The sequence below is a fragment of the Pieris napi genome, chromosome 2 (assembly GCF_905475465.1).
Source record: "Pieris napi chromosome 2, ilPieNapi1.2, whole genome shotgun sequence".
Lineage (NCBI taxonomy): Eukaryota > Metazoa > Arthropoda > Insecta > Lepidoptera > Pieridae > Pieris > Pieris napi.
Genome location: NC_062235.1, coordinates 13,106,663 through 13,120,787, shown reverse-complemented (window position 1 = coordinate 13,120,787; position 14,125 = coordinate 13,106,663). Strand labels below are relative to the sequence as shown.

The 14,125-nt window shown below is 36.6% G+C and overlaps 1 protein-coding gene across 2 annotated transcripts in view; it reads left to right on the top strand.

The window, feature by feature from the left end:
- Positions 1-13,839, top strand: part of LOC125060111 (early growth response protein 3) — a 46,687-nt gene extending 32,848 nt beyond the window's left edge. Inside the window, exons 1-2 of one of the 2 annotated variants that reach the window (XM_047664841.1) lie at positions 8,917-9,205; positions 10,727-13,839. In XM_047664841.1, coding sequence (XP_047520797.1) covers positions 9,010-9,205; positions 10,727-11,643 — 1,113 coding nt within the window. In that variant the 5' untranslated portion in view covers positions 8,917-9,009 and the 3' untranslated portion in view covers positions 11,644-13,839. Of the gene's footprint in view, positions 1-8,916; positions 9,206-10,726 lie in introns of those variants that run through there. The other variant, XM_047664832.1, reaches the window with a different exon arrangement.
- Positions 13,840-14,125: the final 286 nt, after the last annotated feature.

Genomic DNA, 14,125 nt, shown 5'->3' with positions numbered 1-14,125 from the left:
TGTTACCCGAAGTCTTCCGCAAGTCAGAGTTTTGAATTCTATTTATTTGTTAGTCAACGTTAAGTGGCAAAACAAAACAACGGTCCAATGTGCGGTAATAGATCATAAAAGTGCTGAAAACAAACATAAAATGATATTTATTAGGTGTTAGTCGAAGAGAAATGTATTCATAAGCCAAAGCGCATGCAGATATATGATTCATGAAGCAATTTATAACAGAACAGGTAACTGATGCATCTATTCAGAATAGAAGGGGTTTCGTCACCTAGAAATGAATTCGCGACACTTATTAATAGCCAACTGAGACTGCCAAATGACAGTAGGTCGAGAATTTGAGTGGTTCTAAAAAGTTACCCATTCCTGCGTATTCGTTATTTAAAACTGTTAATTTTTATTTATTTTATGCATTTAAAATAGAAACTTTTTGGTATGCATTTTGGTTTTTGGCGAATGACTACCTAATGACTAAGTGGAAAATTAAGGTGTCTAAAAAAAATGGCCAATCCTGGAAATTTGTTATTTAAGGCTATTAATTGACGGTTTATAAGTTTTCTTATTCTGTGCATATTTGAAATAAATACTTTTTGGTATGAATTTTGGTTTTTGGCGAAAGAAATACCAAATGACAATCGAGATTGCCAAGTGACAGTAGGCCAAGAATTTTAGTGGTTTTAAAAAATAGCCAATCCTGGGAATTCGTTATTTGAAGCTATTATTATTATATTACGCCTAGTTTATTATTACAAGTTTTTTTTTTATTCTGTGCATATTTGAAATAAAAACTTTTTGGTATGAATTTTGCTTTATGGCGAATGTTATGGCATTCATTAAGTATTTTACTTTTTAACTCTTAAAAGGAAAATTTCTTACCTATCATTTAACCTGCCGTTTCTAATACTGTAATACTTTTTGAGTTTGAAACGAAATTATTTTCATACGCGTAGTAGGTACTGACGTTAACCAAAGACAATATTATTAAGTAAATATTCTTATCTATATTAAGATTCTTTATTAGTTTACTATAGAATATTTGGTATATTAATTATTCGCTACAATTTGAGAGCCAGTGCTCTATCGTATTGCTTTCTCTAGATCGTTCTTGTTTACCGAGTGTCACCAATCACTGTGATGCTAACAAAGCAATTCCACTAACTAGGTAGAATCGCAATTGAAACCACTTAGATCAATCAAAATATTTTCCAATAACTGTATAATTATAATGAATGTTTTTTTACAAATAGTATCAGTGAACGTTACACGGCACAATGAAAATAAAATGAAAAGTCAGTGGCGCTACAACTCATCAAGTCTGGGCCTCAGATTGCTGTATCTGTTTCACGATCATATTTTGTCAATCTAATGTCTAATCTAATGCACAAAGAATGAAAGTCTATAGGTGGGAATCTACAACCTCAGGGATGAGAGTCGTACGCTAAAGTCACTAGGACAACATTGCTCTTCTAAATCGGCACAATAAAAACTACTACAAAAATAAGTGATTACTGTATAATAACTGTTAACTTTAATCAATATAATCTCACGTATTTTGCCTCGAAACTCAGCTGCAGGTATTCCGAACAACTCCTAACCTAATTCTGGCGTACCTTAAATAGATTGATATAATATTCTGCTGTTCTTCTGATATTTTTCTTCACCTTCACATGATTTTATGTGATAAAGAGAAATCCAATACATCCAGAGTTTGAACGCCCAAAGCGGATCATATTTTATTAATATGTAGTTTATTATTAAACTGTCAAATGACAGCTATGCAGCCTGTTTTTTAATTTTATCAGATTTTAATGAACATTCTAGAATGTTGAGATACTCTAAGTGATAGTTCCTTCTCCAGTTGACCGTAGTAACTATCGACACTTTCATATTTAAGTGATTATTTACTTAACCCGAATTGAAGTTTTGGTAAAACGTCTTAGCAAACAAAATAAAACGGTTGTGTGTGTAAACGATTCTCACCACCCACCTTTGGCGCCGTTCGTGGGAACTAATGCAATGTTTGTCTATACTTGAGGGTGCTTATTGTCAATTGTCATATGACATTTGCTTAGCCATAGATAATATGCCACTGAGTAAATAGCGCTCCTAAGCAACTGTTTTATTAATTTGATTGATAAAAGTTTCGAATATTGCTCATTTCTCTGTCAGCGTTCTATAAATGTTATGCTTATCTATTCACAAATATACATACACTAAGCCAATACGATAATATCGAAAAAACTAAATAAAATATATAATATTAAATACATATGATACACAATATAACTACTGTGAACGCACTCTGCAAACATATAAAGATGTCATTAGTCGGAGACAACAATCAGTAGGCAACGTCTTCAACGGGGATCTGTGAAACAGACTGGCTCTTGCCCATAGTATCGCAAAAAATCCGTCACGCATATCCCCTAGGTACAAAGAAACCGAGTTGAGGAGAATACACTTGGGTTGCTCACCTGGGTTGGGTAGATAAAACTCTACTCCATTAAAAATGGAAATATATTATAGTTTCTTAAGGCAATTTCTGCCGCGCACCACTATGTAGAACCAACTGCCCACTGAAGTATGTCTGAACCAATTTGACTTATGGGCCTTCAAGAAAAGAGCGTACCAATTCTTAAAAGGCCGGCAGCCTCCTGGCAGTGCGAATGTCCATGGGCGGCGGTATCACTTAACATTAGGTGAGCCTTCTGCCCGTTTGCCTCCTGTAACATAAAAAAAATATTAACTTCATCAAACTGGGTGTATGACGCCGAGGTATCTTTTTACTGAGGCAAACGGGAGAAGGAAGTCACCTCATGTTAAGTGAAATCGCCGCCCATGGACACTCACATTGCCAGAAGGCTCGCAAGTGCCGGCCTTTTACTTTGGGAGTTTGCAGTTCATTAACCCACAATCCAAATATCTAATACCAGCCTCCACATTCTCAAGCATGCTGACATCAATAGCCGATCCATGACGTCCTTCGAACATTCGTGATGAAAATAGAGGAGTGATTCGCGTGCTAAAATAGTTCCCGCCTCGAACCAAAAACAGTCAAGTTAATAATAGAGCAGCTAGAGGGACGTTTTCATCCCGTGATTCACCTGTTTCGATTGTTTTTACGTCAATCGCGCATGTTTACGACTGGATCGTCAGCTGACGGCCGGGAATAGCCCTGACATAGCCGGCCACGCTATGCGCCCGCGCACCGCAAATAGCACGCTATAATTAGACGCGGTGAAATCGTGGGTTTGTTATTTTTCTTCGCTGCGATAATTGGGTTAGGTGCATGTGGGTTAGGGCGTCGGCGTGTCTCCGGAGCTGGGTGCAGTGGCCGCAGGCCCACGTCCTTATTGTGGGCTATTCCGTGTCGTAAGCACGTTTTATGTAGGTCAAACTGCGTTTAAAAATAATAATTTTCAGTAAGGGCATTAGACCGACTAGTCACCTTATATTGGGTAGTTCATATCAACCCAATTCAAAGAGTACATGTACAATACAGGGGGCACAGAATGTAATGATTTTGATAGCGATTTAAATTATTAACAAATCAATACTCATATGTTCGTTCACAGTTTATAATTCCTTCTTAGTATATTTTTTAAAACATTTTCAACTTTACAATACAATAATAACTTTCTGATCGAATTATTTTGGCGAGTGGCGCTATCGTGTTTAAGCATTTTAACTGAATTTAAATTGCACCGAGAATATTAGGCAGAAAAAAATACTCGGATAGAACCATGACTAAAACAAATGAATTGTACAAAATGTATTTTTACTTTCGTAACATGTTTCAAAGTGTTAATAATTGTATGTTTATTGCTACTGGGCCTGTCGACGTAATACATCAGTTTTGTTGGCGCAGGAGCTAATTTATGGTTTTAATAATTAATACCACCATTCTTGTGCATCGTTCCAATATCGAACGGTCTCTCAATTGTTCTTAACCAATACTAACACTACCTAAGTATCCTATACCCAGTATACCTTACCATATATGTATATATACATGTTAGACATCGGGTCTGAGAGATAAACTTTGAAATCGTATGTTTAAATTCCGTACCCGTGCAGTGAAGAAAACTTTGAGAGAAAACTAATTCGTCTTAGATAAAAAATCTATGATGTCAGGCAATTAACCTACCATAATGTTGGACATCGGGTCTGAGATGAATTTGAAATCATCCATTTAAATCCCGTACCCGTGCAGTGAAGAAAAATAAAGAATAAAATCAAGGTTACGCCTTGCCAATAAAGTCAATGCAAAAGGTGGGGGAAAATGGCATTTAGAACCGAAACGCGGCATTATCTCCGTATGTCCCATCTAATATGCTTTTACCCAAAGTCTAACACTTAGCTTTGAGAGTAGTTACCCTGAGAAATAAATCAATAGCGGTCACTAGATTCTTGTAAGATTTCAAACCATTTCCGCACCTCGCCATGACTAATTAACCTCACGAGTAATTTCTCGATAAACACAATTTATTAGTTATCGCTCGCCACGCCCACACTGGTACTTAAGTTGATAATAATTATGCATCGAACACATATTGACAGAGTCAACCAATTAGTAATAGACCCACTGTTAAGGCCATAGACATACATGGGATCTGTTTTGATAGCTTAAGTAAAATTCATTGCTCATGAATCTTAATATCGAATTATTCATAAAAACTTGATGGTCTCAGCGAGAGAATCGGACAGAATTTCACGGTCGCTTACAAATGAATATTTTAGTCTAAAGAGTTTAGTTTTAGTTTTACCAATGATTATTATTTTCTAATTTCTACGTATTTGACAACCTAACATTTAGTTTAACTGAGATTTTCAATCTTGTATTACTAGAAATATGTTGATTGGACTCAGTTGGACTCATTCGGTCTATTGTGCGTGGCTAACTAAGCCATTTTTATTTTTTTTATACGAGGTGAAAATGCGCTTACGCAGGCCCGCAATCTTAATCGCATCAAGGATGTCGAGCTTGACGCGGGGACTGTGGGGCTGGGTCTACACTCAAAACCCTCTGCTATTCAGAGGGGTAGCGAGACCCCACCCACTAAAAACACCTCAGCCCTTCACACGCCCTTAATATGGGCCCTCGGGGTTCGCTAGGCATTCTACCCAAGGGGCTAACTAAGCCAGCCTAGCTCCTTCCAGAAGCACACAAGTCTCTTGGGTCGCAGACTTCACAGAGTGACCTCACTGCTTCGAGGATTTCTGTCTAGCCACAGCCACGTAGTCCTGGAATGCAATATATGCTATAAATCATATATTTTAACATGAATACATAAATATATAAATTCTTAATAAGATAAATCGAATAGTTGTTCTAATGAACTAATAATAAAGCTACTTTAATTCCGTACTATAAAAATTACAAATCAAATGGGGGTAAGTTTTTTTCTCATACTCTTAGTGTTCGTTAGATTTTGTTATTTCCATTACTTCGTGTCTGAGTATGGACCCCTATTGGGTACAATCCTCCTCCTGAACTTTCCATTTGGATCTGTTCTTTGCTTCCACCGTCAATTTCTCCAAAAAACTTTAACTATGTCGTCTTATGTATGGCGTAGTAATCTAAATTATGATTGATGAATTTATATCGTATTTAGTCGTGTATATACGGCCTATAGCCAGTCTAGCTCCCTTATATGGTGACCCTAAGCCGTGATTGTTCGTAGGCGTCAGTCACACTTCCATATAATGAGTTATTTGCATGCTAAACGCTTTTTTATTGGCAGTTTTCATTAAGTCAATTTCAACTTGTTTACCACAAGAAATGTGTACGAGCCAAGGCTGTACTCCAAGATATCTTTTAAAATTTTGATTATCAGCTGTTTAGGAAAGGTAGTTCTTAGAAAAGGTTCAGCGTGCGACTCTCATCCCTGGGGTCGTAGGTCGAACGCCGCCTGTGCACCAATGGACTTTCTGTCTATGTGCTCTTAGCACTCGCTAGAACTGTGAAGGAAAGCATCGAAAGGAATCCGACATGCCTTAAACCCAAAACGTCACCGGCGTCTGATTGATGACAGAAGGTTGATCACCTACTTGCCCATTATAATAAACAAAGGATCACGACTTAGATACAGAAATCTGAGGCCCTGACCTTAAAGGTTGTACATCCTGTGACTGTGTAGAATCAGAGAAATAGATTCCCATAAAACATATAAAATGTAGGTATCACTTAAAGTGTACATAATATGAACACACAAATTACCGTCACGCAACATTAATTGTAATAAAATATATTATAGAAATTTAGTAGAAATAAGATTTTTTAAATCTAACTAGTTTCTTATTGGAATCATTAAATAGAAATGACAAGTAATACGAAATGAAAGAAAGCTTGTGAAAGCTTTTTCGCGCACCGTACCCGTTACCATGGTTACCAGATTATATGAAAATAATCTTTAGTGAACATAATGAAAACCACGGTACTAACCTTAACTCCGTTTTATAATAAAAATTTTAAAGTTTTGCATAAAATATCTCTCGCAGGTATTTATAAAAATATTTTAACTCAAACAGATATATCTTCAATGTATTATATAACTCGCTGTTTTTTAATGCTCTATGGCAATCGTGGTCAGCGCGAGAATGAAAGATAAAAATACCTTCAGAAGTACTTCCTTAGTACTTAGACATACAGTTTACTTTCTAAACTTGAAAGTAACTTTCAGATTTATTACATTAAACATAGACACGTAGAGACACAGACTAAGGTATTTTTAAAATCAGAGGTTGATCGTAGAGGGGTGAAAATTAGGGGTTATATGTATTTTTGTATGTTGTATCATATAAAAATTAAAACAAAAAATTTTTTTCTAAAGAATACATTTTTTTTTGTGTTGGACACTTCTGATCACTTAGGGGGTTGAAAGATAAAAAGACCTACTGAATAAGCATATAAAATTTGATAAAAATCGGTCAAGCCGTTTCGGAGGAGTATGGTAACTAACATTATGACACGAGAATTTTAAATATAAGATTTACTTAGTTATCTGTGTAATAAAACACTTATTAATGGTTTGTCGTCTTTTCTGTGGCATTTGTAGACATAATTCCTAATAGAAACTATATTAATAATTAGACAAAATACATTTTTTACTTTAATAATTTTTAATTTCTACTTTCACAATATATAATAGTGTTGTTTGATGATTTGATATTTTAAAAGAGTACCGAGAGTTTTTTACGCCGGCTTTTTCTCTCGGGCACCCTCTGTCTTCTTTGCCGATGAAGGGATGCCTACAAATTCAAATTTAATGACGTGGAATAAGTGATACATGTATCTTATGTTCCATAATAAACATATTTTATTTTTATTTTTTTTATTTTATCCGTATTAGTTTTGTAAAATTTCATGGATGTTGGAAAACAGAATTATTCTAGTATTTTGTGTCAGTATGAATTCTTAGTGCAAATATTAACGCTCGTATAGTAATAAACTTATTTGGTTATAAAAAAAAAAAAGTAAACATCCAAGTACATACCTACATTGAAATTACGTCTTCGAATTTCCTCATCAAAATAAAACACTCAAAGTTAAAAAACTCCCACCATCAGAATTTTAAACAAAATGAAATAGCTTAAAAATAGCTATCCAAATTAAAATAAAAAGTAACCGATACTGACTAGACGTCGGTCTAGTCAAATAATTCAAGAGAGTTATAAACTTGCGGTCCAGCTAAACTTTGATATTGTTTTCAATAAGGGACCAGAATTTTACATTAGGTATAAATTTAATATTTTATTAGATTTAATGGAAACATTATTGACTATGGCGCAAACTAGCTGCTGTGGAACAGTCTGCTCCTCAGCATAATTCTGAGCCAGGGCCAATCACAACCACAGCACACACACATTGTTTAAAAGTATTTTTTTAAATCTTTCTTTCTCTTTAAATATCTTTTTCATTATTGTTATTTTGTGTTTCTGTGTGTGTGTTTTGTTAGTAATCATTTTTATGTCTATGTGTATTCAAAGTTACGTGTGCTTATTACTGACAAAGTGCCGTTTTTTTATTTTTATTATTTTTTATAAATTGTCTCTACACAAAGAAACAATTTAACATTACGATTTAGCCTAACTTAGACTAAAATGTAATTTAAAACTAACTAAAAAATGATTTTTAACATAAGAACGTGTCCAATAACACTTCTTACAAGCTCTAAGGGGAAGACACTCTGTTCTTGTGTTCTATGAGTTTAATTTATTATATTTTAGTGTATTGATATATCTAAACATTAAACCTATGTATGGTAATATAAATATGGTACTGTATCGTATCTGCATTCGTTTAAACTGAGAATAAAACGGTGCATTTCCAAACGTGTAAATAAACACACGGACGTTATTGAACGAAACGTGCAGCATTCATTGTCAATGTCGGGCAACGGAGGCACGCGATTCATAGAAGGCTTCACTGGGCGGTGGGAGTCGGGCGAGGATGGGCGGGACGGGTGGTGACGTCAGACCGCCGCCTCGCCATTGGCTAGGCTGCGCGCGCCGCTACCGAATATGGGACCGGTGCACTCCGAGCAACGCTTTCAGTGCTTAACGCGCTCCATCTTTCACTATTAAAGCGACGTAGCGCTGTATATTTGAATAGAAATATTTTTTAAAGTTCATATAAGTGCAATCGTTTATAACAATAATTTTTAACTTATATTAAACTTCATGCTATAACAGTAAAACTTTGATTTTTACGTATTTTGTTTTTAATTATTTAATGAAATATATTTCCAAAAAAATACCAAAATTAACTTTTTTGCGCCCCAAAAAGCGCTTGATATAACTTTACACAGCGCTTTTTATCGAATTACCGCTGGATTCAGCGTAGCGAGCGCTGATTTGGCACGAGAGGACCGGTGGTCCATTGATAAAACCGCGGTGCGGGGTCGCGCGGCGCCAGTCCCTTTCGCAGAGGCCGCGTGAAACGACGTATTCACGCTGGCGCTGTTCGTAATCCCATTGGGCCCTTGGGCCGAGGAGCAGGTGGTCCCGGACGGGATGGGCACCGACTGCGAGCCTCCAGCCGGCGCTCATCTCCTGTCCCTCGCGGACGTAGGAGCCCTAGGCTTCGACTGCGCCCTTAAGCCCGTGTCCACTTCAACGTCAGGCTCACAAGGCGATCTCAACACTCCCGTAGCAACGTCTGACTTGCCCGCGTTCTTCCCGAGTCTGCTCGAGCCCCCGCTTATATCAGGTGTGTACGGGTCGTAGGCGGAATATCCCGATAACGTTGTAAATAAACAACGCCGTTTAGTGCAGTGTTAATTGTGTTGTGTGTGAAATGGAAAGTTGGATCAGTTTGTTTGCAGGAATATTCGATACGGTAACGTCGCGACCGACGGATTATTTAATTCTATTAGGATTGCTTTTTGGATTCCAAATGAGAAATAAAAACGTTAATAATTTAAACATTCGCTAACTCAAATTACACAATTACTTTAAGCACATAATAATAATAAAGCTTTCAATTTCGTAAGCGATAAAGCGCTTGTTTTATTTCATTCTGTCAAAATCTTTCGTAAAGGTTCGAATTACAGATAATATTGACATTTTATTGCAGATAACGATACGAATTATTATAACTTCTTCATAACGTTTTAAGCATTAAATATCGACGCACTTAAAAATATTAATCTTTCCGGGATTTTTATTATTGTATTGCCAGATGATAATATTTTTTAATTGGATATAAGGTTTTTTGATTATAAGGTAATAATAACAATGGCTAGTTACAAAAAATTGTGATAAACGATATCAATTTCCGTCTTTATCTGAGAGCTTGCCTTCCGTTACGCGACTTTGTCAGTTTCATAATGAACACGCAAGAGCTTAAATGTTAATTTTGGACGTGAAATAATTAAATTTATTTAATTATTAAAAAAAATTGACTCGAAACGTAGCAAATAATAGTACTATATAATTGTTTATCAAAGTTATTTTTTTTTAATTGGAATACATTCATAGCGGCATGTAAAAAAATAAAAATAAACAAGATTTATTTTAAATCATCGAAATATGTTTTGAAATGACTTTAACCCGAATAAGGAGGTGAATTTGAAGCATATTTTTTAAATGACATCCAAATATATTTTTATAGCCTTACAAAAACTACCGTTTACATATTATTTTATAACAAAAAACAGTATATCTTTACTAAAAGGAATTACTATAAGATGTATTTGCTATATTTTATTCATTATTCAAAGATTTGTAAATAAATATCGAAAAATCATTTGTAATAATAGTTTTACAATATATTAAAAATTTCGTAGAACAAAATAAAATCTGCATGAAAAATCTATTTCATGACTAGGTACTTCAGTTCTTCGTCAACATGTTTTAATTTTTTTAATACATCCATATTTTTCTATATTATCTTTTTATTAAATAAGTGTAAATATTTTCTTTTATTTTTAGATAATTTTAAGATTTAGGAACATACAAATTTTTTTTTACATTAGGTAGTTTCAATGAAAATTAAGGTTCACAATATCGTTGTGATAAAATATTATCTGGATTTTTGTCAAATTGAATACTTCGTAAATATTTATGCCAATTCAGTTTTTGTTTCAATCAAATTTAGTATTGTCCCTGAAAGTACTGTAAAAAAAACTCTCTTCTTTTTTGCTGGCATAAATATAAATTACCAACTAAAAATATAAAGTAATAAAGTATATTAAGAGTTTTATCTAATAAAATGTATCTGTTGTTGCAGGTACATTACCAGGCGATGAGTTATCACTAGGATGTTCACCACGACGACACAAGCATGAGTCGTCTCTATCTCCTGGCACACGCGCAGAAGACGCCAGTAATGCGTCCAGTGCTAGTGCCTCATTATATGGGCCCCCCATGGGTGCTAAACGCGCACCCTCGCCGCCACTACAGTGGCTGCTGCCGTCTGGCCCGGGGCCCGGCAGCGTCGACAAGTACTTCCAGCAGGAGTACGAGGAGCGCGTCGAGCTCCTTCCGCCCGAATGCCAACCGCAGGCCTATTGCCCGCCACAACCGTGCCCTCCACAACATTGCGAGTATCGGCCACCACCACAGCCGCAACCACAGCAGCAGCACACCTGGGAAACACAAGAGTACGCTAGTGTGCCGCAGCCTACGCCGGGGCCATCTGGACTTCCGAAACGCGAGCCCTATCCGAGTCCGGTTTCCGACAGGCCAGTCCAACTCGCCGAGTACAATCCTTCCACGAGCAAGGGTCACGAGATCCTCTCCCAGGTGTACCAGCAGAGCGCGCAGCCGTTGCGCCTGATGCCCGTTAAACCGCGCAAGTATCCCAACAGGCCGAGCAAGACCCCGGTCCACGAACGGCCTTACGCCTGCCCCGTCGAGGGCTGCGACCGCCGCTTCTCCCGCTCGGATGAGCTGACGCGGCACATACGGATACACACGGGTCAGAAGCCCTTCCAGTGCCGCATCTGCATGAGATCATTCAGCCGGTCGGACCACCTCACGACCCACGTCCGCACGCACACGGGCGAGAAACCGTTCGCATGTGACGTGTGCGGCCGCAAGTTCGCACGTTCGGACGAGAAAAAGCGGCACGCAAAGGTTCACCTCAAGCAGCGGTTGAAGCGCGAGCGCGGCGGACCCCATGACCACCCTCACGCGCCGCTCTAGCCCCGCGCCGTCGCCACTCCGGCGACTGCGACTGTGACCACAGCGACCGTGACCACGGCTACAGTGACCGTGGCGACAACGGCGTCCGCGAGCGCCGCGCCTTCGTCCTACGGCGCAGGTGATATGCCCGAGCCCCCCTCGCCACAAAATTGAACTATAAATAGTTTTCACGTTGAAGTTATCAAATAATTTCATCGCCTAGGTGTAAAATCGTCTTTAACGAAGCTTTATTAACATTTGTAAATTCATTGAATTTTATATATGTCTTTTTATACATATTTGTAATTACTGCGATAGGTAATGATCAACTCGATGTATTTATTTGGATTAGATAGGATAATTGAATGAAATAGACTGGGAACAAATTGAAAGAAATGGCCTAATGTGACGTGTGCGCACCGGGAGGAGACTGCGGTGCAGTGCGAACACATATCCTTCTCTTGTTTTAACTTCACTAGATAAGATTTACATAACTGAGTTCGTCTCGCGCATCGAAACGTGACCAGTGATAGGTGATGACTTTACGGTAGTGTACGGTGGTCGAGTGTTTGCCGCTCCGTTCGGATCATTTAACTAGCACATATTGATGTTGTACTGTTTTCCGGTCAAACATTTTGTAACACTACCTTTTCGTGCGTTATATGTTTAGATATAAGTGATTTTATAATGTTCTTGTACTTGAAACTAACGTGAAACAGTGCCATTCACTAACTTTACTGCGTGCCACGGCTTATTTTTAGTACTAAGTGTAACATGACTGTTGTTAAGTGATAATTTTACATAAAGTTCGTCTCGATTTTCTAGTCGTAGTTATGGGTGTGAGAGTAACCTGTATCCTAACTGCGGGTCTGTAGACTTTCCGACACTTCGACTTAACTTTTTCGAATAGATTTGTTTTCGACAATCTGTCAATCTTTCTTTGCTCAAGATTTAATTTAACTAAATTTGCTCAATACTCTGTCATTTCGTATGTTTCAACTTACCGTCTTATTTCCAGTGGCATGTATTATTAAAATAATTAGACTAATCTAGCAAAGTTAATAGAGTAGGATTTAAATTATGATCTCTTAATCATTATTAATTATTTACATTAAAAGGCCCTATTTATAATACTCATAAGATTTTAATACGTAGCTATACATAAAATATTTGGTGTTGAAGTTTACACTGGATCATAGCTGTTACGTGTTTGCACGTGGAACTTACGACACAAACTTAGACTCTACATAAGTGTTGAACGAGCACAAATAATTGCCTTTTCTTAATGGTTGTTTAAGAGTGTTCTAAATTATATATATGCATCACATACATTTAAAAATCGTCATTCTGAAGAACAGGGTGGGCCTTTTAGACTCGAGTTTGGGCGTTTTGAATTAAAAACAACTGACAATAATATTACTAACTATGCCAACGCTAATAGAACAATAGAACAAGCTGTTTTTTCATCATTTGGGAAAGTTAAGGCAACCGCAAACAGTTCGCGATTCACCTCTTGTTAGCTTTTGTTGAGTGTGGCTCTAAAGTTTATACTGTTTTTACTATTGTAGATGAGACGAAGTCTCTTAGACAAGGCTAGCGTAGATAGGTATTTTTAAACATGTAAACAAATTAAATGTGTGACTATTGAAACGGAAAAGACTAAATTCTAACATTTTATGTATTGTTACATCGCGTTAAAGTTATCGATGTACGGGTTGAATTGGGTCTTGCAATCTACTTTTTACAGATATATGAACCACTGTCTGTGGAGTTAAGGTGACAGAATTTAGCATTGTTAAATAGAGTCTTGCGGTGCTGCGGAATGGAGGAGCTGCTTTCATTCTACGAAAAATTCGGGAGAAATTTTCGTAAGGTGAATATACGTGTCGTCTCTCTAGCCTTAGGCGATATTTTAATGCTTTACGGTGTTCACACTTTTGTGAATTTGTACGAATTTCCTATACTGTTATTACACATTAGTCTTATCTTGTGCGTTCGCCAGAGTGAAAAATGTTGTTGATGTTCTATTATAGATAGTGATAAGTATAATTTTAGGTATTGTTAAATTTCTCTAATTTTTACTAAATTCTATTTAATATATTTGTAAATACACTGACTACGTTTTGATTTAATGTGTATATAAGAGGAAAAATAAATTTTTATTTAATATAAAAATCACCTAAGGTGCAAAAAATACAAATTGTTGAAAACTTGCAACTTGCTTTTTATTTATTTGCGGTGAAGAATAATACATTCCTCGTCCTATTTATTTAAAACGAAAATATGTCAAAAACAAGAAATTCTCTTAGAGTTCTAATGCAGGTGCCAACTACAAATTACTGAGTTAATTTTAGGCAAAGAAAATTTAATATTGGCACGAAAATCAAATATAGAAAACTCGTATTGACTGAACATGTTCGAAATAAGACCAATTTAAGGTTAATTAAAAATGTATTACGCATTATTAGGAATTGATTGAATGTATCATGAATAAAATATAATC